Genomic DNA, 26,158 nt, shown 5'->3' on the forward strand with positions numbered 1-26,158 from the left:
GAGGCGATCACGCCAACCACCATTTTTTAAAAGTTAGAAAACATTTTTTTCTAAAACATGCTTAATGCAAGTCGTTGCTAATAAAATACACTTTTTCTTTGAGTGAGATCTCACACAGCAGGAGCCAAGGTCTTAAGCAGGCGAGTCCCCACAGAGTTTGGAAGTGATTTTGTTTTATCTATAAAAATATTACGATCTGAATGAGGAAAGAACCCAATTGCAGGCGAGAGAGACCAGCAGACAACAATACACACATATACCTGTAAATGAATATTATTTAATAAACTACGATTACAATACAATCACAAGAGTCAAACACAACCAGAGACCAGTATCCAAAAAACCAAAAAGTCCACCATCAAGGGAAGAAAAAGAACCAAATTATTAAGAATTTGGAAACAGGAAATAGAAAACACAAGCAAAGAAAAACAGAAACACACTAAAGCTCTCACTTAACAAAACACAAAAGTTCCAAACAAGAATATCCAAAGAGACAGATAAAAACAATTACAATACCAGTGTAGGAAATTGGTTGGTTCTGACACACAGGTCTTGGTGTAGGTTCTTGATTGGTGACGAGGTCCAGCCGTGTGCCAACTCCAGGGAAAAAGAAACCGAGAGAACAGGAAGTGAAGTAACAAAATAAAACCAAAATAAAAGTCACCATAACAGATTAAATTCCATGTGGCCTTTATCATATATAAATGTGTGTGTTGCAATTCAACATATTTCTGTTGATCACATTTAAAATGCTTAAAAAGGTTTAAAAATAAACACTTTATTGGTTTATACACATGAGTTGCATATTCCTGTGTGTTCACGACTATTTGTTTGATCATTAATTATATTAAAAGCTCCGAGAACCACCCGTTTGATAAGAGCTTTTGTAAATAAAGCGCATTTCTCGCGGCTGGATCAACATCCCTGTAATGTAAAGCTCGTCGCTCGAGCCCTTCATTGTCTGATCCGTCAGCTCCGTGTTTTGTCACTTTGAAATTATAAATAATCATTTCCTTGATCCGTGCCCGCGACGTCTGCGGAGCACTTTAGCATAATGAACGTTACCTAGTGAGACTCTGACAAGGGCATTCTTGTATACTTAAGCACAAGTGAATAGAGAAGCTTAAAGGCATTCGGAGTGAACATGAACTCCCATTACCTCTGCAATCAGAGCGGAGGGAGAGGGGAAGAAAAAAAAAATACATTTTGAGAATAAAGAAAGACTTTGTTAATGATTAAAGGAGGCATCCAAGTCATGATGAGAAGGAGGAGGACGAGGAGGAGGAAGGAGGGGGAGCATCACCAGTCAGTGAGGTCAAGGGAAAATGAAGAATGGCTTCAAAAACAAAGAGGAATGATGGAAGAGTATTTTAACTTTTTACTTCTCCGCGGGGGTAAAGAATGGATATCCTCGAAGAATAATTCTGTTTCTCTCCGGAGCACTTTGACATTATTAGCGACATGAATGCATTTTCTTTTGCCTCAGATTTAATCGCACAGATCGTTGATTCACTAGATTGCTGTGTCAGTTTTTCCGACTTTGAATAATATATGTGGTCAGCTAATGCGCGTGATGGCAGATAGTTCTATTGACAAATACATATATCAAACTTAGTGGGTTTTACTCTCGGCCCGTCGCCTTTTGGATTTCGGAGCGGAGCGTTTGCTTCGTTTGCTTTTGATGGATGTTATTAAAAAGTGAAAAAAATAATAATTTTTAAAGTCTTAATGTATCAAAGTATCTCCATAGCTTGTGTCGACATTATGAGGGAAATGAACATGACACCTCATTACATTTTGATATAGTTTTTGATATAGGTCATTACCTCATGTGGAAATCGCATTAGTTTGTGATTTTTATTTTCTTATCTTTTAAAAAAAAAAGGGTTTTTCACATCCTATCTTTGTAACTTGACACACTTAAGTTAAAAAAAATTCAAATGGAATTAAACAGCACGGTGGAATTTGATGACTGGGCCCTTAAAATAATGTTAAAACAATTAGATATTTATAAAAGACCTTTAATATTCAAAAGTTTACTTTTCTCCCCATTTAAAATTCAAAAGCTATTTCTGCCTCTGTAAATCCATTGGTTAAAGGAGATATTTGAATTGGATTATCCGATAAAACCCTAGAAGTACAAAGTGACTGAGCTCAAGATTTACAATACCGAAATCCGCAAATACAAAATAAGGTCAATGTCATAGTATCACCATGTGACGCTGCTGACATTGATGAAACAGTGTCATGTTGTTTAGAGGTCAGTAGGTGGCGCCATCAGTTTAAAAATGATGAGACGTTTAATTAGAGCAGTTGTTCAAAACAAAGGAAAATAGTGCAGAGACCGCCATCTAGTGGACTTTGAAAATAATGGCACTGCTTCATGAAGCTTCATCAGACCATCACCAGTTTGTATCATTTAAATCTCCCCCTCTAACTACTCTCATCAGATGAAATTGATTAAAACTTCAAAAGTGCTCAGCCCACGTAGGACCAAACTCGTCAATGTCCCCCACCCAAATACTTAACTTTGACTTCCCCACTGATTCATGAAGTCATTAACGTGTCTTAACACTTGGATTATTTTAGGGTCAAAGTAACCCAAAGGCCCGAAAACAAATGTGTTTGCGGTATCCCTTGCTTTCTCGACCTCCACCGATGCATATGCATATCTGGAAGCCAGTGAGGTCGTTCACCTTGACCCAGAGACAAAACATATACCTGATACCATAAACACATTTGTTTTACCATCGGGTCACCTTGACCCTGAGATAACACAAGGGTTAATAAAGAGAGAAATGGTTAATAAAGAGAGAAATGGTTAATACTCTAATAGATTACCAGGACTAATGGTATGATACAGGGTATTATTAAAAGAGGTTTACATTGTATTCTATATGTCAGGGGTGGGCAATTATAATTCTTCAAGGGCCACATTAAATTCTGTGAATGTTGTTAGGGGCCGTCAAGACAAAAGAAAGATGAAAAAATCCCTAAAAAAAAAAAAGAACATTTGTCATTAGGCCGTGAGATTTATTTAGCTAAATAAACTGCAATTTTATTCTTGTATATATGAGGGTTTTTTTTAAACATTTCTTCAACTAACTTAAAAAAATGTTTTGAGGGATTAATATATACTCGAAAAAATTACACATAAAAATGAGTAAAAAAGTAAAATGAAAATGTAAAATAATAATAAATACAAAATACATTTGTTAATGCATTAGAACCATTTCTACATGATCATACTTTGAAATCACGAGGGCCGCATGAATACAGTCAAAGGGCCGCATGCGGCCTGCTATATGTCATTTTAAAGCCTTTCCTAAAGGCCCTCAGGGTTCCCTCTCGGCATCGAGACCCTTGTTTCTGATTTCTTTTTTTAGTAAAAACACGCTCCTGTTTTAAAATATAAATGATAGTAAATGACTTTTCCAGGATCCTACACTGGTATATGAGCCACCACCAAGTGCAGTTTCCACAACAACCCACTGACAGACAACAAACCAGCTGTCCTCTTGCTGGTGGAGCTGTTCATTTAGCAGTTGGCATCATCCAGTCGATTAGCCCAGAGAAAAAAAGAAAAAAAAAAAAGGTGCAAAAAAAAAAACCTTCACACCGGTTATCCTTCTCCCGTCATCAACTTCACTATCAGCGTGGTAAACCCAAAACAGCCGCCCGGTCTTTCATCATCTAGCAACTTTTAGCATAATGAATTTAGCAGCGCTGCCTTCACCACACAGTCCATCAGAGCTGCCATCCCACAGATTCAATTATGTCCGCCGGCATTAAAGCTTTGATGCTGTGTTTTTGGGCAGCCGGCGTGCATCCATTTGCAATATTCTATATAACAAAATTAAAATAACCCGGACACCTATGGAAAATGGCTTTGGCGGCGGCACTTAAGCGCGAGGGCTGCAAACAGTCTGCTGACTAATGCATTTCTAATCATTTCTGTGATCAATGTTAGCGACTGTGCAATGAGATTAATCAGCTATATGCAAAGTGAGGATCACCTTGAACAAGGAAGGAGATAAAAGGATGCAGGGGAAAGAGAGGAATTGTGGGATAAGCCTGCATTATTCACACTCTTGTGTGTGTTTAAGCAGCGTTACACCGGCGTCGCTCCCCTCAGCTGTGCTTTGGCATCTGTGCTCGGCCATCTCAGCCGCTGAATAGCCGGCTGATTATTCCGAATCCGAGGGAATATTCAAACAAGGTCGATAATGCATTCTTCCATATGATTCTCCAGAGCAGGGACAGCTGTTTGGCAGCTCTCGCAGCCGACGTTCGGAGACGGACAGATTTCCACGCTCAATTAGCAGACGCCATTAAAATCTGGAGGAAGTTTGACGAATGGAAGCCGAGATTGTTTTCTCACCGATTATTTTTACAGCCGGCAATATTTCCATGTTAACAAGACAGGAGCAGGAATCTGTTCGCGAGGTTTTTCTTCTACGGGCGGAGAAAGCAAAGAGTAGATGTCGACGAGGAGAAGGACTTGAAATGTTAGTTGTTTGTATTTTTTTAATTTTTAAGGTTATTCAGGATGAATTTTTAATCGTTGCCGTCGTCAACTTTTGAACTTCCGATGTTTTCATGACACTATTCTTAAATGTGAGGTTAAAAACTTCTAAAATCAGATTTTTGATTCTTTATTACCTTTAAAAAGAGACATTTTTGAGAATATTTCTGGTTCTCAATAATTAACTGACTAGTTTTAACAGCTGATAAATGTTTGAAAATAATAAACTAAATTGAAAACGATGATGATGCGTTCAGGGGCCCGTTTAACTTGACCAAACATGGTTATTAGGAAGAACTATATGTTTTCATGTATGATAAAACAATATCAAAACAATCTTGATTATCTGGAACTCCTGTGTTGTTCTCAGTATTATCTTGTTCTTTAAGTGTATATACTTTTTTGAGTATTGCTTTGTTTGTTTAAGCGCTTTGTGACCCTGGTCTGGAAAAGCGCTATATAAATAAATATTACTTACTTACTTACTTAAATAAACAAATTTGTTTTTCTAGATCGGTCCTCAAGTCAAAATTAAGGTTTTTATTTTAATGAATTCGTAACTACTGATATGCTATTTAATGGTTGTGGCTTTCATTTTATTTATTATTTATTTATTGCATTTTATTAATCTTTTAAAATATCATTCGTATTATTTCATTCTTTTATTCTGTAATGTCACCACAAAAAATGAATATCAATGCTGTTAACAATTATCCTGAAAACCTATGAATAAGGAAAACAGTCGAAAGCTTCAGTAACTGGAGTGAGGTCAATGTATGTCCTCTTACAATAGATAATAACGCTAAACCAGTACAAATCAAAAGGAAGACGGATTACAACCAGCCTCATCTGCTCGTGACTCAAAGCAGAGTGACATAAAAAGGTAGGGATGGCTTAAGAAAAAGAGATAATTCATGAATAATTATCACAAATAAACCTGACTGTCTTAAGTAAAACAGGAAAGAAGTAAGACTTATGTTACTAACAAAGTAATAAGAGCGCAGACCCCAGCCAAGCAGCTCATTTTCACTTTGATTTTCGTTATTTTAATACTTTTTGATCAGATGATGCCTTACAATAAGATGGTTTGTGTCTTGTTCTTTTTCTTTAGTAACCCTAAAACAACGAGGTATGAGCATCATGAGTCGGACTGATGAAGCCTTGTGTTATCTCAGGGTCAAGATGACCCGGAGGCCCGAAACTAAATGTTTGACCCCGAGATAATGCAAGGGTTAAGCTTCAATTTCAGAGATCAAACTAGTTCTTCTCAGCAAAGGATTATATAGCAGAGAGTGCCACCTACTGGGCTACAAACATTATGACAGTGCTTCATGAAGCATCATCACTTTAGTAACGTCTTGCTCTTTCAAGAGACAGACTTTTCTGGATCCAGAACATGGTCAACTTTTTATAGAGTTTTATATTGGAATCCAAGTATCCTTAGTAAATTGACAATTGGACAATTTCTGAACATGGTTTAAAGATTTTTCCTACACGACGTCCATGACTTTTCATTTGTGACACGGTCGGTCTTGAACTTGAAGTCAATTCACCGACAAAACGATGTCATCACGGATCAATAATCAAACTCATCGGAGCAACGTAGAGAAACCTTGGCTCACGAAGTCACCGGGTACATTTCTGAATATCTAATGATTGACAGAAACATTACATTTTAACTTCCAAATCAATGCTTGGACAAGGTTTCTTTTTTCACCCCCCGCCCTCCACCTGTGTGTATTGAACTATTTCTATTTCTGCCCCAAGAAACATCAAGCAGATTACAAGGCACTCAATTCATACAAACCTGTCCAACAAAATGATAACGAGTTATTGTCGGTGATATCAGACCAGAGGAATTACGGGATCAGTGTCTCTTTGTTCGCTTCAATTTGTGCGCCGATCATGGGAGAATGCCACGACGCTGTCTTGGAGAGTTTGAACCGGTGGGTGAAAATCCCCCCCCCCCACCCCCGGGTCCAGTCCTGGAACAAGAGAGAAGTTGTCCGTCCCAGGGTGCACCTGTGAGCTGCAGGTCTACCTCAGTGGCCTCCAAAATGTACTCCAAAAAAAAGGAAAAAAGCTCATTATTCCTGAGAGAAGACTGTCAACTTCAAACAACATTCTTCTGGCAGATTAGACCCGAAATTATGTTTTATTATTTCGACTCGCTATTCGGTCATCTTTGTGGTGAGATCCAAGACAGGTATGTTTTTGGAGGGCCAAGGTCTCCTCATGAAAAGGGCAGGATCAGATTAGAAAAAGGCGAGACAGCGAGAGTCTTTCAGAGAGCGGCGGCCGCTATCATCCCCCCCCCACCCTCTGTCTTCTTGTCGCTGCCTGTAGAGAGGTTAAATTAAATGGCGGTAATAAATGTTTTGGTCTCGCTGATGTGGTATGGCCGGCCATCAAACGAAAGAACTCCGGCGCGGCGGGAAAGATCACAGGGAGGGCGGGAGACGCATGTCAGCACATTACCGACATTAGAAACGGACTTGTTTTCACTTTAAGCTCAATTATAAGCGCGACTCCAGAAACAATTATATTGATGAATGCTTTCTAAGTTACTGTAATTAAATTATTCCATTTAATTAATGAATTATATTGAATTTCTCCCCAGAGGACGGCATTAGCCTCATCTGCTGTTTTACAAACAGGAGTGTGTGTGTGTGTGTGTGTGTGTGTGTGCTAATGTGTGTGTGCGTGCTAATGTGTGTGTGCGTGCGCGCGGCATGGAAATGATTGCAGTTGCTTAATGAAACAGTGTCAGATCAGATAAATGCAGCGTCGAGTCAACAAGGCGAGCTTGTAACGCAGCCAAACTTCAGACCAAATAATAAAGTCAAAGAAGGAATTATTGATTGCTTTTTTTTTTTTTCTCTTCTTCCAAGGACAGCCTCTTAATAAACTGACATTATAATTCAAAGCGTCTCCTCCAGATGATAAAGATGACATATGAGAAAACAAGTGTATTAAAAAAGGGGGTTTTAGGATAATTGCTGTTTCATACTCGGGCGGCGTCCAAATAGGGTTCATGAATTCAAACTTTAACACGAAGAATTGTGGCGACATATATAAATAAATGGATCATAGGTATATAATGTTTTAAATATATATATTTAATTTCTAGTAGTGAGTCCAAGATGATAAAAGTATTAGTTAAAATCAGACATTTAATGATAAACCTTAAAACATAGTTAATCAAATTCAAATTATATTTTTCACATTACATTTCATAAATCACTATTATTTTTACCGTATTCATATATTTATTATATAGTTTATTTTGTTTATTGACAAGGCCCCACATTCTTAATGATGCGAATATGACTTTAGTTTTTCCCTTTAATACAATAAAATAATATAACAAATGTTAAACAACTAAATATCTAATCTGAAGTTAATTATTGTTACTTCAAACCGGGTTTGTTGATTAATTTAAATTGTTTTATTTTATAACATATGCAGTAATCGACATTTTATTTACTCTATTTTCTAATTGTCAAAAATAAATACGTTAAGAAATAATTAAAAGACAATTTGACGTCGGATTGTTGCAGCGGTTTATGACGTTCATCTGTAGCGGAATACTGCCCTCTACTGGCTTAACTGAGTACACGTCAGTCGTTACTAAAATCTGCGTTCGTTCATTTATATTCCTCTAAATTATTATTCTTTAAAAACTTCTGAAAGATTTGTATTGATAACAAAGATTTTTTTTTTTTATTAGATGATCATTTTCATTTTCAGTCCAATAATTTTGTTGACCGTTTGCATTTCTTACGAGATACTGTAACAAACGCTTTAAAATGTGTCCTTGTCTTTCATTTCGCAGTGGTCAGCACCAGTCCTAGGTACACATGGTGTACATTGAGTATTAAAAAGCAGATAGGACGAAGTATTAAAAAGCAGATAGGACAGAGTTGATTGTTGTAGTACAATATGGGGAGTTAATATTAATTTAATTCACATTTATAACTTCATTAAATGCTGTCTATCCCAGCTAGCTAGGGCACGAGGGTGGCAACACAGATCATGGGCCTACTGAAGGGAACAGACAACCACACACGAGAAGATCATTCAGAGTGCTGCTATATTTGTCGCCTTGGGAGCAGAGACAAGTTGTGATGCTCCAAGCACATACTCGGCATTCCCGCCCCTCCATCCTGCAGTTGTTGGCCATATTGTGAGGTTTTAATTCAGGGGCCTGTGGATGGAGGCTCTGCTTACATTTGCTGCTCTGGATGAGGCTCGAGCCAAGAGCTACAGCTGCTCCGCTCAGAGTCGACACTTACTACAGATTTCAATTGCACTTTGAAAAGGTCAACACATGCCAGGCATCAGTCGGAATAGAAGCACGAGAGGCATCAAAGTGTTTTTCAGATGTATTAATGTACTTTAATATTGGTGAACACGTTTGCTTTAAGTCACTTAACTTTCTGAACTAAAATGCATTGCTATACTTTTTAAAATAATTACATTCAAATTTCATTGATTTTTTTTTTATCAAATAGGATAAGTCTGTAATACAGAGAACATAAATATACTTTTGCATTTTTATTCTTCTAATTTTATAGTTTTTGTTTCTTTTCCATTTTTATTTTATTATAGTCAATATTATAGATTTTTACTTATTTGTTTTCCTTGTCTTTTTCCTTTTATATTTTATAGTATGTGTAGCACTTTTATATATTTTCTTTTCATTTTTATAATCTTTATTTTTGATATCTTCATATTTTTGCTATTATTCGTTATAGTATTCAGAGCTTTTTAATATTTTAGGATTTTATTTTTACCTCTGTCGTAGTAGTTTTTCAGATTCTGTGTACAAATACTTTAAAATGCAAAATTCTTATACATTTTTTATTTGACGTTGTTTTATATATAGTACTTTGTTTTCATTTAAAAAACAACAATTTGTTTGTGGCAACAATAAGTACAAGTTATTGTTCATGCATAATTCATTCATGAATATTTTAAGATTATATTAATACTTTTTGTAAAGCTAAAAGTAATCAGTTGATTAATAAATCCATCATTTACTTGCGTTAATTGAAAAGAACAAATGTTAATTTAAAAGTTGGTTAAGATGTTGTTTATTTTAACCTTTTTTTTTCTTCTTTTTTCTTGCAGTTCAAATTAAAAAAGATCAAAGTAAAAAAGGTGTATTTGTGTATATTCCCCAATGACTCATTCACCCTGGAAATATTCCCGAGCAATACTTGTTTTCTTGATGTACAGTTCCACAGCAAAACATATCAAATGCCGAAGTATGTGTACGAGCGCAGGAATGTTGGCGTCAAGTGTTGACCTGACAGACAGCTGCACCGCGGTGGCGTTTCTCACATGCCAGGCTGCGACCAGGGCTGACTGGAGAGAAGCAGAAAGTGTTTGAAAATATGTTAAGTGAGCGAAAGCAGGAGTTTCTCTGAGGAACGGTGTAATGACACACATCCGTGCAGGAGCATGTGTGAGAGTCTTTTGAAGTGGTGAGACGACACAGACTCACAACAGTTGAGTCAGAGTGGATAATAAGATATTTAGAAGATGTGAATGATGATGAGTGAGGGATGAAAGAATGATGGAAGGTGTTCGGATGAGCTGAGTGGATGAGAAGAAGGAGATGGAAACATGGATGCATTGATGGGTGGATGGTGATCAGGTGTGTGTTTTTGTTGGTGCCAATGTTAGACTCAAATAGATCGTTCCTCTGATCATTGCAAGTATTGATAAACTGGCAGTAGAGTAAACGGATGGCCGGATGAACAGACTGATGGTTGGACAGATGGATAAATGTATGGACGATTAGATGGATGATGGACAAAAGGACATAGAAATTGATGGATGAATGAATAGATAAGTGGGTAAAACAGGTGGACAGAGAGCGGAAGGATGGATCATTGATGGATTGACAGACACAAATGGATGGATGGATGGATGAACAGAAGGACAGATGGGCAGATGAACAGAGTGATGGTTGGACGGATGGATTTGATGGACAAAAGGACAGAGAGATTAATGGATGGATGGAATAATGCTTGAATGGATAGATTGATGGGTAGACAGGTGGACAGACAGTGGAAGGATGGATATATGGACAGAAAGATGAACGGATGAACAGTCTGATGCCTGGATGGATGATGAATGAATGAAGTTGGATGAAAACATGGCCATTTAGTGGAAGGAAGGAAGAAAGGAAGGAAATATAGATAGATGGACAAAAGGTCGGAGATTAATGGATGAATGGATAGATTGATGGGTAGACAGATGGACATACAGCGGACGGAAGAATGGATGGATGGACGGATGAACAGACTGATGGCTGGATGGAAGTTGGATGAAAACATGGGCTTATAGTTGAAAGACGGAAGGATGGATATCTATCATAGATGGATGTATTGATGGACAGAAGAACAGAAATTGATGGATGAATGGGTAGAAGGTTGGATGGGCATATCGATGAAGGAATGACGAAAGATGGAAGTATGGATGGATGATAGATGAATGGATTGATTGACAGAAGGACGGATGGATGGATGGACAAACTGATGGTTGGTTAGATGGATGGATGGTTGGATAGAAGGGTGGAAGGTTATTAGATAGATGAATGGATTGATTGACAGAAGGACGGATGGATGGATGGATGGATAGACTGATGGTTGCTTAGACGGATGGATGGTTGGATAGAAGGGTGGAAGGTTATTAGATAGATGAATGGATTGATTGACAGAAGGACAGAAGGACGGACGGACGGACGGACGGACGGTTGGTTGGATAGAAGGTTATTAGATGGATGGATGGATGCATAAACAGGTGGACAGACGGAGGAATGATGGATGGATCATGGATGGATTGATGGAGAGGAGCGATGAATGGGTGCATGGATGAGGAATGAACAGACTGATGGTTGGATGGGTAGATTGATGAATAGAATAAAGTTACACGGGTGGATGGAGGGATGCAGTTGTTGGACGGCTTGAAGCTGGGTCAGATGGATGGATAGACAGATGAAAAGACGACAATATAATAGATACAGTTGGTGACGCATCTTTAAACCTTGACACTTGTGGTTCCCCTCAAGAGTACCTGCTCCTCTTCCTCCTTTAACATCCCTCCATCCATCCATCCATCCTCCTCCAGCAGGGTCCCAACAGTCCTGCCCGTGTTGCGCGGCCCCGCCCCGCTCGCGCACCCGTGTCAGCGGCGCGCTCAAAACAAACGACGAGAAAGGGACGCATGTCAGCCTCGAGCCTCCCGCCGTCGATGCCTCGCGCTCCCGCTCGTCTGATGCGCCATGACCGCGTCTGTGCGCGGATGCTTCCAGGACGCGCACCTTCCGCGTAAAAGTGACGGCGAAGATCGTCCTGACGCGTCATCTGTGAGCCTCTTCAACCTGGTGAGAACATTTATATCAACGTTTCCATGGCTGCTGTGATTCTCTATAGTCGCATGGTGGCGCTACAACTGGCAACTGCCTGTTCTAATTTCAGCCTTGAATTCCTCAGCAGTTTAAGATGCTTGAAGGAGTGTGTGTGTGTGAGAGTGTGTGTGTGTTTGTGTTGATATGTAAATCCTTATTGATTCCCCAGCAGTTACTTAATGCTGATGTGTCAGTCCTGTGATGCTAACTCTGCCTCTAATAGTGCTTGCTGCTCTCTTTTTCCCCGGCTCCGGATCGATGCTCTTCATCCATATTCCAACTTTACATTTTTGTTTTACATATTCGGAAGCACCAACATCCCGAGTGCCATCGGGAATAATAATGTCGTTTATAGGTCAAAGAGAAAGAACCAACGAGATTACCATTCGTGAGCCTTCGAGGGCCCCGAGCAATATCCAAGTACAAGTATCTGTCTGTACTTGTTTTTATAAATATCTGGTGTTTATTAATGTTATTTGAGTAGGTTCCCCTTTTTACTTGTAGAAACATGTACATGAAAAATACTCTAATAACAAAAGCTGAATAATAAAAAATAAAAAAAGAGCTAAAAATTACTTAATGGTGGTCTTCATGAAGCAGTGTCATTATTTCCACTAGATGGCGGTCTCTGCACTATTTTTACTTTGTTTTGAACAACTCATTTTTAAACTGATGGCACCACCTACTGACCTCTAAACAACATGACACCGCTTCATAAAGCCAACACTACTAAAAGCCATATTGGTTTACTTTCTATGGAGGGTTTCCTGCTTTGATCAACTTCATCGGAACCATCATGACTTCCGATTTATTTTATGATTTATTTCGAAATATACAATAAAAATGATTGCAATCTTAAAACTTGAAGGCTTTGAGAGTCAAACTTTGATCTCAAGCGACCTTGCCTTTCATCTCAAGGCAATTTTATTTCCATCGAGACTTCAAGAAGTTTCGGATGATGACAATTTTCCAGTCCCGAAATCCCCTTTTTCTATTTTCTCTTATAAGGATGGGGCTTTTAAATATGTCTTGGTTCACCCTGCTTCTTACAAGAAGTTAAACTGTGACAAACAAAGCAATGTTTGTGACCCAAACAAAAGCCAAAAAAAAAAATCAATTTCGAACTGATGTCAGCCAGTCGTGTACTTTATATCGGGCCACAATGCTGTACAAATCCCAGCTTCAGTTTGGCTCATGGGTAGCTTACGACGGCGACATGTGGCCCCGGGGCCAAATCTGGCCCTCCGAGTCCTTTTATGTGGCCTCCTTTCTGGTCGACTTAAGTCAAAGTATATTAATGTCCTCGTTGATATCATGACCTATAAAGTCATCAGTGTTAAGATAAGGATCAGAGATCATGGAGGTCTACAATCTTAGAGACTTTTAATAAAAGTCTAAATAATTTAACGGTATTGTTTAGTGATGGTGGACAAAAGACGCAGATAGTTCCAACAGATTAACCCTTTAAGAATGAAAAGGCAATATAACATTAAGACTTGTATAGATAAATAAGTAATTTATATTTATAGAGCGCTTTTCCAGACCAGGGTCACAAAGCGCTTAAACAATCAAAACAATATTCAATAAAGTATATACTTTAAAGGTCAAGATAAAACTAAGAACACAGGAGTTCCATAAAATCAAGGAAAAGCCTGAACATATAAAAATGTTTTAAGATGTTTCTTGAACTGTTAAAAGATATTATTTTACAGATTATACATTTTGTTTGGCTCACAACCATGACTCTTATTTTGGCCCCTTGTATAATCAAGTTTGAAACCCTTTGACTTTAAGGGTTTAATGGTAAGATAAGTTGACAAATACTGCATGTTGAACCAAGATCTTCATTAGCAATTAGCCTAGCAACCAAATCAACCATGGCTAAACTAGTGTTTATTCTATCAGATCTCAATGTGTACCTTATTGGCTTTAAAAAAACCGCACATAGACATAAAGGCCATGATGCCTTTTATAAAGTCATATCAGCTTATATTGGCTCACACTGATGACATCATATGGAGCTTTCTTGCATCCCAAGAAAGGAGAAAGCCAACGACTCAAAAACCTCTAGTTTTTCTCAACTTTTCTATGATTGAAAAATGAAACTTTGATATTGTGCGAATTTCAAATTAAGCCTCACAACATGGCACTTGTGTGAGAAGAACCTGAAAGTCAACACACAAATCACAAAAGAAGTAGTTCCAGACACTGAGTGAGTCATCTCACTATTTATCTCATTTGGCAAAAGGGTATTACCTTTCTTGCGTTTTTAAATCAAAGGACAAACTATTTGAAGACATATTTGACATATCAACTCAAGCATAAATCCATATTAATATTATTTTTATTGTTCCAGTTTAAGTAAGTCATGGTTAACAGAAAAGGATAGAGACAAAGTAAATATAAAGTTTTACTGTAAAAAAAAAAAAAATGGATTTGTAATATAATTGTAGATTTACATCTATTTTAAATCTTCAAAATCAGATTTCACAGAATTTAACATCTATGCTTGAAAGTGTAGATTGATTTTACACCTTTTATAAAAAAGTTTTTTGGTCACATCTTAGAGTTGATCTTAATCATATGTGGGAACTAGTGCTGCATCTCAAATCGCATACTTCTCTTAGTACACTAGAAGTTAGTATGCATCAGGATAGTGTACATACTAACTAGTACGCAAATTCTCCACAGATAGTATGTCTCAAATCAAACTCTGCCGCCTACGCACTAACCTGAAATCACATGACAGCTACTTCTTCTACAATTATTTAACGATGTTGCAACCAGCTGTTGGAACACTATCGCCGACACCTGCTGGCAGCACGTTTTGCAAGTTTGGTAAAAAAAAAAAGAAAAAATATGAGAATCGAAATATTTGCGAGATATTGAAGCTGGTATCGGCAGCGAAGACGTGTCATCCTTCTACTGTTGGCTGAAAATGCACCTGTAAGTATATGAATATATATGCATTTATATATGACGTAACTTCCGTTTAAAACATAATTAAGATGGAGCCGTTTAGGGTGGTTAGTGTCCATCGAACCATACTCAGTTGTGTGGGCGTTTTAGTACGCCAATTTAGTGTGCATGGCGCACTAAATTGGCGTACTAAGAATTGACTATAATATTACTAACGCACTAAAAATACTAACTTTGAGTACGCTTGTACGCGATTTGAGACACAGCACCGGTCTGCTTGAGACCTTGGTCCCTTCAATTATTTTTGAGTTGCGTCTGTGATGTCACTTAAAGAACCAGTGTCTTAGCAATAACTTAAACATCTAAAAATTACAGGGAGGTATGTTAAAAAAAACGTTTTCCATGATCAAATATACATTTGTTTATGAGAAAAGCAAAGATTCTTAATAGAGCCGGAACCAAATGAAACAACCGAAAAACGGAATAAAAACAAAGGTTTACTTACAATGAGAGTTCCAAAAATAAATGCAATAAAAATGAAGAAGTTTCCATGTTACTGTCCAAAGATACTCAACACCACAGGTCAGGTGGAGAACAAAAAAACAAAAAAAACAAAAGAGAAACAAAAAGTTAATTAAAAGACAAAAAGTAGGCACAGGCACTAAGGAGCGCAATAACAGGACGAATGGGGAAAGAAAAAGATTAGAATCTGGCGCCTGTTGCTGCAGGAGAGGTGGCTTTTAACTGCTGCTGAGGAGTTAATTTCATGATGAGCTGCAGCTGCTGTTAGAGCAACAGGCGCTCTTAAACTCAGGAAACAGAAAAGTGGGACAAAATAAGTTTCAAAATAAAACCATGAGCCGCAAAGTAACAAAAATAAAAAAACTATTATAATAGAGTTTGATTAGTACAATGACTTAAAAGTATTTTGGCAAGATAACTTGGATGTCAGGTGTTAACTACAATTCCAATGTTACTAATTTTCTACTAAACCTCATGTCGACTAAGTGTTGGAATTATTAGTATTCAGTTCCTTTTAAAAGTTTAAGGTATGTTCATTTTAATTTAGCAACAGGAGCTCAGTTGTCATCATCTTCACCTTTGTCTATAAACTCTTAAAAACATCCAAATACCTCAGCAACAGTCGCTACAATAAAATGAACGTACATTGTTGTCTATAAGTCTGATAAGGAACGGATTTCTCTGTAAATAGTCCCTACCATTAGTGGACATGAAGGTGAACACTTTATTAAACTCCACAACCAACAACCCTCGTGGTTGCCATGGCACCTGACTTGTCCCTTTGCTTTTTTCAGGTAACACCCAAAACAGACGGCTTGTATTCTCCGCTACCTCAGAATTCCAAGATGCTCCTGCGTGATGCTGGTTTACTGCTGGACCAGCCGTTCACCAAGGATCGCCCGCCGTCCTACAGCGTCCACCCCGATGTCACGTATCAGCACACGGGTCATCTCGGGCGTCAGGTCAAGGTGGAGCCCTCAAACTGTCTGATGCACTGCCACGGCAACGCCATCCCCCCGACCATCCCGGAGTTCTCCGGGGTTTACAACAGCTGTGGCTTTTATTTCCCCCAGGAAGCCCACAACTTCCATGATGTCTCCCAGTTCCCGGTGTTGATCTCTGACTTGAAGCCGCCCGTCCATGCACAGCACTTGAACTCTGTGCTGCCGTTAGGTGCTCCAGGAGGTCCCACAAACCAGCGCTTCGTTTTTAACCAACATCTAGCGGAGCAGGGTCTCCAAGCGTACCTTCCGCCTTCTCCTCCCAGCTCAGAGCCTCCAAGTCCAGACCGAGGGAGAGACCTCCTCCATAACCTCTCCCCTCCTCCCACTTATGCAGACAGCATCGCCTACAAATTCACCCGACATCAAAGTGACCCTCAGCAAACCCCTTTCACTCCCGTGCAAAGCTTTTACGGCCCAGACTCGGCTCAGAGTCAAGAGCTGACCCAGCCGTACAGTCCGGGGTTTGCCGAGATGAGCTCTCCGGGGTCGACATCGTCCCCTCCACAGTTGAACAACAAGAGGACTGACTCGGACCTGGAGAGACGAAGGATTCACCACTGCAGCGTCCAAGGTGAACCTTTAAGAAGAAATAAAAGTCAAACAGAAAATAACATTCTTTTTTTTATAGGTTGCAAGAAAGTCTACACTAAGTCGTCCCATCTAAAAGCCCATCTAAGGACACACACAGGCAAGTAACGGTACTGCAACAACGTCAGTAGCTTGACATTACGGAACTATAGGCTGTAGATAGTAGTTCCAGTTTGGATGAGGCATCATGAAACATCAGTTGTGTAGTGAATACCTTTTAAGGGCCACTAGATGGCACTCTAAGTTTCAAATTGATGCCCGACTTCATTGAATTAGTAGATAAATATTTAAATATAGCAGAGAGTGCCATCTAGTGGTTTCAACATTTACAGCATTCATGATACAGTGCCTTACATCTGAAAGACCACTAAATGGCACTTGAAGTTTGAAAATGACTCCAGGTTTCATTGAATTGGTGGATTAGAACGAATATTACAACGCAAAGAGTGCCATCTAGTGGTTTCAAAATTTAAGGCAATGAATCATGAGACAGTGTTTTAACGCCACAAATGTGTCATGAGGCCTCATCGACCAATCACTGCTCCACCAGTAAAATGATAAAATAACTTGATACCACCCACGTTAAATACGGCTTTAAATAACGGTTAAGCTAACTATAGACACAAGCAAGGCATAATGCATGCTGGGAATGCCCCAGTGGCAAGTATGTTTGTTATTTATATCGACAGCAGAATATAAAAAATATATTTCAAACATACACTAGCAAAATAATCTTTAATCAAAGTCATTTATTAAAACGATTGTCTTGTTCTTACCGCAGGAGAGAAACCGTATCAGTGTTCCTGGGATGGATGCGACTGGCATTTCGCTCGCTCCGACGAGCTGACTCGGCACTTCAGGAAGCACACTGGAGCGAAGCCTTTCCAGTGTCGGGTCTGCAGCCGCCGCTTCTCGCGCTCCGATCACCTGGCGCTTCACATGAAGAGACACCTGAGCTAGTCATGATGATGATGATGATGATGGTGATGATGATGATGATGGTGATGATGGTGATGATGGTGATGATGATGGTGGTGAAGAAGTCACTCCACAGATGAGATTTTATCAGAAGTTCTTAATTTTTTTATGCCTAAAATGTTGGGAATAATTTTAAAATGTTCTATTTAACTGAACCATTTCAAATTGATCTCTTTTAATTTGTTATCTTTGTTATTGTAATTCTTGTTAATTTTCTCAAACAAACGCTCGTCATACGTGTGAAGACTTTTGTTTTATTTATTTATTTTTCCAATTTCCATCTACAAAAAGACAAAAAAAAGGAAATATTTCTAAAGCATATTTAACAAGCTCAAACACGTGGCTGGTAAACTAAATTATAAGCATCATCTTTATGATAAGATAAAGAGTGTGGGGGAAAAATCAAAGATGATGGAAGAGTAAAGATCATCTTTTTATCTAACAAATTAAATACATATGAGACGAGAATGTCTAACTTAATTGTGTCTCTGTATAAGTCCGTTCGGTACTTTGCTATAATTTCAGTTGTTCGTCTCAAATACAAATTAAAGAAATTATCATAATAGTGTAAAAGGTAAAAAAAATGGACACTAAATGCACCACAAGAAAAATAATGTTTTTTTCTTTTCTTATGGCTTTTTTATGTTATTTTAAACACATTTTGTGATTTATATATATATATTCGATCATATATATAAATATATTTCACTAAATTCAATTGAATAAATTATGTTATCCATTTTCTATATATAATTAATTTTTAAAGATTTATTTTATAATGTTTGCTTCCAACTAAAAGCAGTATCATTAAATAATAATAATGTTCAAATAATACATTTTGGATCAATGTATTTTTTTTTTAGAATATGATGGGAAAAACTTCTGCTCTTCAAAAATTCCCCTAATGTTTACCTCTCTATTTTTCTATCATCTTTTATTTTTATATTCTTATTTTTAAGAAAACATTTTGAAAATGTCAGCAGCAGCATCATGACTTGTTCTTAATTATAAATGTGTTAATTGTTTTGTTGCATTTCAAGACATTTTGTCAGTTTAATTAAACTTTTTCTTCTGATTCTTTTGATTTCAGATTATTTTGAGTTTTTCTTGTTTAAATAAAAAAAAGGTGTTTTGTTTGAGTTTTTGCTTCGTGTTTTTTTTGTATACATATTGTTTTAATTTCCACTTTGTCACGACTCACTGTGTAAAGTTTTCAAGTCTTCCCGAGGGTTAAATCTTCCATGATCCAATTCATTAGTTTTCTTCTTTCCGTAAATCGATGAGATTTTAAATATCACTGAAGGACTTTTCAATCTAAAAGAATGAAGTTCCAGAGGGGGGCGGAGAGCAAAACACCTGCTAATTGCTTTGAGATTTTTTTTTTTCTTGGCGTAACTTTGAAAGAGCAGCGTGAGAGCGATAAATCATAAAGGTTATCTGCCATCTTCAGGACGAGCGAATCTATCATCGCCGCCGCGTTGCCTCTGAGAGATGTTTCAGAGGGCGATGTGGAAAGAAGATGACAACATTATGACCAGTGGCAAGTGAACTGATGACACTGATTAAGTGCAAGTGTACTTATCTGTGAATGACAGGAGATGGTTAAATTACACAAAAGAATGGGACTCGTCAAATAAAAAATCTTTAAAAAGTATTTTTTTTATCTATGTTTAACCTAAAATAAAACAGAGAAAATATTCTGTATCAATTTCTCTGTTTTATTTTTGGCAATATGACGTAATAATGGATATAAATTAAACATTAAGAAAATGGTTCTTGATTACCATCTGGATCCACACATCTTTTAAAGGATTTATCACTCTTTGAGTAGAAACATTTCTAAAGCTCTGATGTCACCATCAGTCCCTCTGAGTATATACTTAACAATAAATGTATGTACTAATATTAGAAGGAAAAACTACATGGATATGTTTAATGAGCTGCTTGGCAGAGGTCTCACTTTTCATTTTATTTCAAGATGCAGTTATGACGGAAAGGGTTTCAAATTTGGTGCCTCAGGATTTTTTTCTCTTGCCTGTCTCAACATCAGTTTTACTTTTATTGTTGACGTTTATCATCTTTGTTCCTTATCTTATCTTAAACACTGGGAAACTCATAGGTCACCATATGAACACAAAAGTGAATCTATAGTACTCTGTTTTCAGAAAACTGTTCGGCGGGACAACAAAAATAACTTGGTGGGCAGAATTTGGTGCGTGCGATTCAGAGAAACACATCTACTTATTATGTATATATATTTCCAGATGCAGCTATTGCTATCGATATGTTCCTTTGGGTCTTTATGTATTTGCTGTCTCAGTATCAGCTTCTCAGTACTTTGTTCATCTACAGTACTTTAATTTAAGTCGACTATCTGGCGGGCACAGTTCGGGAAATCATTTTTTGTAAATAAATGTAGGGTACATTGCAGGGGGACAGTATGTATCGGTTTAAATGAGCTGCTTGGCAGAGGTCTGCACGTTTTTCAGGAGTATCAGCTCCTCGACTTCTCAACTCAATCACACAAAGTCACGGGTTTGTACTTAAAATAACAGGAATTATTTTTAAAATAAATTTAGGTCAATCATTTTAGGGGTGGGGGAAGTAATGTGATTGGGTAAAATGAGCTGCTTGGCAGAGGTCTGCACAGGGGTTTTTAATTTGGTGCCTCGGGATTTGTTCTGTCTCAAAATGAATTCCCCTCTGTTTTGATGGCAAACGATGAGGATCAGCTCCTCAAAGTTTCAGACTGTGGTTACTAGAGAGAAATCAATTACGTCTACCTCAAAGATACGGTAAAGACGATAGACTGCTCGTTCACATTGAGAAAATCTACTCTAAATATGAAGGAATGGATGGAAATCGGATCTTGATTTTTCAATTTAACCAACTATAGACTGAACAGTATTATGTTCTACTTCAGAGCGAGAGTCTCATGAACAGCTCCTGGATTTCCAAGACTACACTCGGGAATACCAGTGAACGTGAGCGCAGGGATCGAGTTTCTCCTGCGTCATCACACGGTCACAGAGAGCAGGCGGCAACATTCCTCCATGTTACATACAAAATGCAATTATTTTTATTAACCTTCATGCCTCCAAGGATATTAATATACATTTATATGTTTGAACTCGTTTTTAATTTCACAGCTCCATCCATATGAAAAATACAGAAAAAGGACAAACCACTGACTGAATACAACTCGTAGAGGAAAAAAAGAAAGAGAGAAATCAAGTGTAACAGAACAAAAGGTCACCTGTCGAGGATGCTTTGTCAAACATCACTTTTCAATTTTCTTTTTTTTTTCTTTTTTTTTTTACTTACAGATGTGGTTGTTCCATGAGCAGAATCTCCCTTTTTGAAGCAATATCACATAAAAAGATCGGAATATATTTACACGACACTCACTTTACATAAATACAAAGGGAAAGAATGTGAATTTAAAGCATCCTCAAAGTGAAATCAAAACAGACAAATTAAGTAGCTTTAAATGTTTAAGATCCATTTTCATTAGTAAAGGCGTCGTTACAAAGCTGGAATAGCAAACTTTTTTTTTTTTTTTCTTCATGACAAAAACATTTGGTAGAACCTCTTTTTAGGCAACTGACCGGAAACTGAGCTTTCAGGACGTTGATATTTTCAGGTCAACTATGGTATTTTAAAGGGAAGATTTCAAGCCAGAGGAAAAGTTAAAATATAAGTTCGTTTTAAACTAGACGTTTGACCCCAGATAAGAAAGATAAAACTCACGCAAATTATCATTAAGACAATAAAAGATTTTGCGAGGATCTAGGAATTACACTGATCAATTCTGGAGGTGAATCCCGACCATTGTAGGTAGAATTTTCATTGCAGCTCACAGCACGTGGTCTTTTATTGCTCATCTCATACTGGACTATTTGTTTTTTTTAGCCTTTGAAGTCGTCTTTAAAATCTACTTATGAAAGGAATGAATTTTATGTTCGAAAAGCGAAACAACAACGACCTCTAGTGGTTATACATTATATTGCATTTTCTTGTGCGAATGTTTTCCGGCAGATTAAATGTATTATAAAACGATGATAGTACAAATATAATATACAAATTTACTCGTGTAATCCAAAATGTTTGCAAAAATAAGTAATCCAATACACTTGTGCAAACGTAAACTGAATTAATACAGTTAAAGTGGTATTTTTTGTAACCGTTATTTGTGTATATCCATATTAAAAAAATAAGAAATACATAGTAGGGGTTTTGAGGAGGCCATGAAATACATTCTCCAGGTTTGATCATTTTAAATACACGTTTTTTTATTTAATATTAAACTTGTCAACTAATTTTTGTATTGTAATAAAAACATATTCATAATGTATTTGTGTTTACTGATATGTAAGTTGCTTATGTTTTTTTGTCAAATACATAATTTTCACATTGAAAATGCAATTTTCGACTTTTAATTTTTTTCAAACAAAATGTTCATGAATAAATGTGGGGCGGTTTTGACTGGAAATTGTTGTGATGATGTAAATTTAGTAGATCTCAGTGAAAATCCAGAGGGAAAAATATTTCATGCTCCTTTTTCTTTTTTTTCTTAATTTAATCATGATATAGAACCTGGAAAATTAAATATATATGGCTATGAGAGAGAAGCAAATTTGATTAATTTAAACATGTTTTTGTACTTTTTTTTAATCTGAGGTTTTTGCACTTACAAAAACAAAAGGAAATGTTCATGTTTTTATGTAACAGTTTGGATTTCTCTTACACTTTAATATGTTTTGAAACAACTTTCCATATCGAGCTGCGGATTAATAACCTCTTACAATGGTCGGCATTCAACGGTAAAGCTCCGTCAATATTGCGAGAAAACCCTGTTTGTGTAAGAGGAAGCTGCATTTTTGCAACGATGAAGAAGAAAAAAAGGGATTCGAAGTGCATATTGTTTGTGCTTATTTCCATTCAGAACCCAAAGCAGTTTGAAGTGTGTTAATTGAGCACGAGTGTGTAGCATGAGGCACTATTTTCATCATTATTATTATTATCATGTCGTTATTATTGCATAACTTTGACCCTGTTATCCGTTACAAAATTATGCTTTCAAATATTGTCGAGAGATAAATACAATACACCCTGTCTGATCGAATTCATGTTTTCTTTTCTTTCTTTTTTTTTCATTAAGGCATGCAGAGTCGATATGTTGAAGGAAACCAAGTACCATGACGGGGTTAAAGTCTATAAATAATTTGGAGCCGCTGAAAGCGTTTGATCATGAGCTTCATTAACCACAATATATATATATATATTTATATATATATATTTAAAAAAAATGCTATATAACATCACATATGGTCATATACATAATGAACACTGTTAGCCCCGTTTTCGATGTATATCAAATTCCATAAATCAGTCTGAAAAGACTTGTATAAATGTATTTCCTGTAGCTAATCAAGAGCCCTATTTCTTTCAACGTCTATGTACAAAAGCGTAAAACTTTGTATTACATTTCTGCCTTAATTCTTCACTATCACATATATTACAACATTTTCCGGAAAAAAAAACAAACCCAAACAGATTTACAGCAAAGGAGATATAGCGCCCCCTCGATCTTAAAATGATATATACATTATAAGGGTGATAAAATACGAGCGTGGTTATTGGATTATAATTTGACATCTTGATCAACAAATGAATACTTTGAAACAAACAAGGTGCTGATATGCTTTTTTTTTTTGTGGCCAGAAATGATACGAACAGCCAGAAACTAATGACATGTGCACAAATAATACTTAAATAAACGTAAGATACATTATGATACATTCGGTGAGGAGATCCTGATAATGCTTGCTGCTGGAAAGAAAGGAAAATATTTTTTAAAAAACTGTCATAAAAGGTCAGATTTTTAGCAGCATTTTTAAAAATTTGTCTCCTGGTTCATCACTGGTAATGCTGTATCGAGGGAACTGACTAAGACATTCTGGAAACATGAGTTTAATGGTGGATTTAAAGGACCCGTAGAGATTATGAATCATTCACAAAGCCATCGGGAGGCTTGAAGATTTGCCGAGAGGAGACGTTGTTGAACCAAAAATTGGGAAAATCCAAGAATTTTTGTTATTTTCCTTGTAAAAAACTGTTTAGTTTTGTAAAGGATATAATAATTTATATTTATTTAAATATGAATAGAAAAAATGCATCTTGACTTCTTTCAGATTTTTTTTAGTTTTTTGTTTTTTTCTGTTACATCTTACACATGTTTTATATAGTTTTTTGTTTAAATAAGATACAAACATTTTTGGCTATTTTATAAGAATCTTAAGCAATTTTTCATGGAATAGAGCTGTATGGCTTTTCTAGGTTAGAGGTCAAATCCTTAGAATTAAGTATTTTAATTTCTTGGAGCGTCCATCGTGATGCAGAATGAGCTGAGCCAAAGGCCAGTGGATCTACATTCCTACTCTCACCTGTGGTGATTGAAAGATTGAGGATACACACAGCTCGGTACGGAAAACCAACTTTAAAAGTTACTCAAGTTGTAGTAAATAAACGAAAGTCTACCTAATTTAAAGAAAAAAGATTTTGCTCTTGAGTAAAAATTGAAATCCTAGACGTAGACATTTGGGATAAAAGGATAAAAGATGTTCTTCATAACAAACTTCTCGATTGATAGGATTGTTTTTCTTTAAAAAAAAAAATCAGAATTCAACCATTGAACAAGTATCTTGACTTTCCACCAAAATAACATTTTCAGTCATATGGGAGTGACTCAAGGTAGAACCTTCGCTCATCCAGTTTTCTTATTTTAATATTATTCCTGGACCTCAAAGGATCTGGGAGGAGGTTCAGGACCGTGTTTCTCTCCCTTAGTTAGTCTAAGAACTCTTCATAAAGAAGAAAAAACTACCCGACACAAGCATTTGTGAAGGAAATAACGAGTCAAAAATCATCCATGGGTCCTTTAAATGGCGGCGACGGTTGAGATACTGACATTGAAACGTTGAACAACATTAGCAACAGAGAGGAACGGACTGAACCGATGGCGTTACTCCTCAGATTCGGACGAGGAAGCCCAAGCGGGCCCCTCGTCTCTTTGATCAGCGTGTATTGCTCTTCCGTCGTAGAAATTCAACATCACATCCGTAAGAGTCCAAAAAAAAAAAAAAAGAAAAAAAAAGTCCTTCATTTGGAGTCTGTAAGGTGCCTCTGTATTCTTCACATCCTGGAAATATGATTGTTCCGAAAGAAAGAAAGAAAGAAAGAATGAAAGAAAGAAAGAAAGAAAGAAAGAAAGAAAGGGTTCCCTGTACGTGAGGGTTTGTATTGACCAAAGCAAGCATTGAAAAAACAAACAAAAAAACGTCATTATACTGAAAGTATCCTTTAAGATTGCACTTTACTGATTGCTAATCACAGCACGAAATCCACCAAAAAAAAGTTAAGAAAAAACGCTTTTTTCGAAAGAGGCTCGACGTAAAGATGGATGAGGATGACTCGTGGGTTAGAAGAGTTGCTGGTGTGATGAAAATGCAGGTTTTTTCGATGAGGTCGATCCGTTCTCTCTCAATACTGCCGTGGCTCCACAAGGGCCCGTCTTTTTTTTTTAGAGTGTGGTGGGCGGGGGGGTGGAGGGTTTTCACATTATGAATGCTGGAAAGCCATTCAAATCAAAGATGGATATTAAAAAGAGGAAAAAAAAAACTGTGATTGCATTTCTTACTCCATATGAAGAGTTTAAAAATCTAACATTTACAAACAGTGCTGTAAAAGACAGTTTTCGGCCTGGTTCGGCTCCGATAATAGATCCTGCTGAAGTATTCCGTGGGACCCCAGAGGAGGATCCAGAAGTGACCCGGTCTTGTGCTCAAATCAGCTTTTTGTGCACGTTTTTTTTTTTTCCTTCTCCCCACACGCGTGTTAGTGAGCGATCAGGCCAGCTGAGTAACATTCACGAGGAGATCCAGCTCCGTCTTCGGTGGTCTCGCCAATCTCTGGACCTCACACCAGCATGTGCCTCCGCCGGTGCAGGGCTAAGTGGTCGGATCTGGAGAAGCTGCGGTCACAGTCCGCACACTTGAAGGGCTTCACCCCCGTGTGTTTTCGGTAATGCCGGGTCAGCTCGTCGGAGCGGGCGAACTTCCACGTGCAGCCGTCCCAAGTGCATTTGTATGGCTTTTCCCCTGATCGCACAAACACACAACACACTTAGAAAAACTCCTCTTC

At 37.3% G+C, this 26,158-nt stretch overlaps 3 protein-coding genes across 3 annotated transcripts in view; 1 reads left to right on the top strand and 2 right to left on the bottom strand.

The window, feature by feature from the left end:
• Nucleotides 1-26,158, bottom strand: part of tbc1d4 (TBC1 domain family, member 4) — a 343,760-nt gene that overhangs the window by 181,156 nt on the left and 136,446 nt on the right. The window lies entirely within an intron of this gene.
• Nucleotides 11,790-18,319, top strand: klf5b (Kruppel like factor 5b). The gene is made up of 4 exons (XM_087803682.1): nucleotides 11,790-11,921; nucleotides 16,181-16,961; nucleotides 17,019-17,078; nucleotides 17,760-18,319. The coding sequence occupies exons 1-4, from the start codon at nucleotides 11,820-11,822 to the stop codon at nucleotides 17,936-17,938; spliced, it is 1,122 nt and encodes a 373-aa protein (XP_087659808.1). The 5' UTR covers nucleotides 11,790-11,819; the 3' UTR covers nucleotides 17,939-18,319.
• The window catches only part of klf12b (Kruppel like factor 12b), a 54,355-nt gene continuing 49,205 nt past the window's right edge, over nucleotides 21,009-26,158 (bottom strand). Inside the window, exon 6 of the mRNA XM_087803681.1 lies at nucleotides 21,009-26,115. Within this exon, the coding sequence (XP_087659807.1) occupies nucleotides 25,934-26,115 (182 nt within the window). The 3' untranslated portion in view covers nucleotides 21,009-25,933. The remainder of the gene's footprint in view (nucleotides 26,116-26,158) is intronic.

This window comes from Callionymus lyra, chromosome 12 (genome assembly GCF_982586985.1).
Source record: "Callionymus lyra chromosome 12, fCalLyr1.hap1.1, whole genome shotgun sequence".
In the NCBI taxonomy this organism is placed as follows: Eukaryota; Metazoa; Chordata; class Actinopteri; order Syngnathiformes; family Callionymidae; genus Callionymus; species Callionymus lyra.

Coding starts and splice junctions, on each gene's coding strand:
- klf5b (XM_087803682.1), top strand. CDS start 11,820: ATGACCGCGTCTGTGCGCGGATGCTTCCAGGACGCGCACCTTCCGCGT. Junction 11,922..16,180: donor CTGTGAGCCTCTTCAACCTG/GTGAGAACATTT, acceptor TGCTTTTTTCAG/GTAACACCCAAAACAGACGG. Junction 16,962..17,018: donor TCACCACTGCAGCGTCCAAG/GTGAACCTTTAA, acceptor TTTTTTTTATAG/GTTGCAAGAAAGTCTACACT.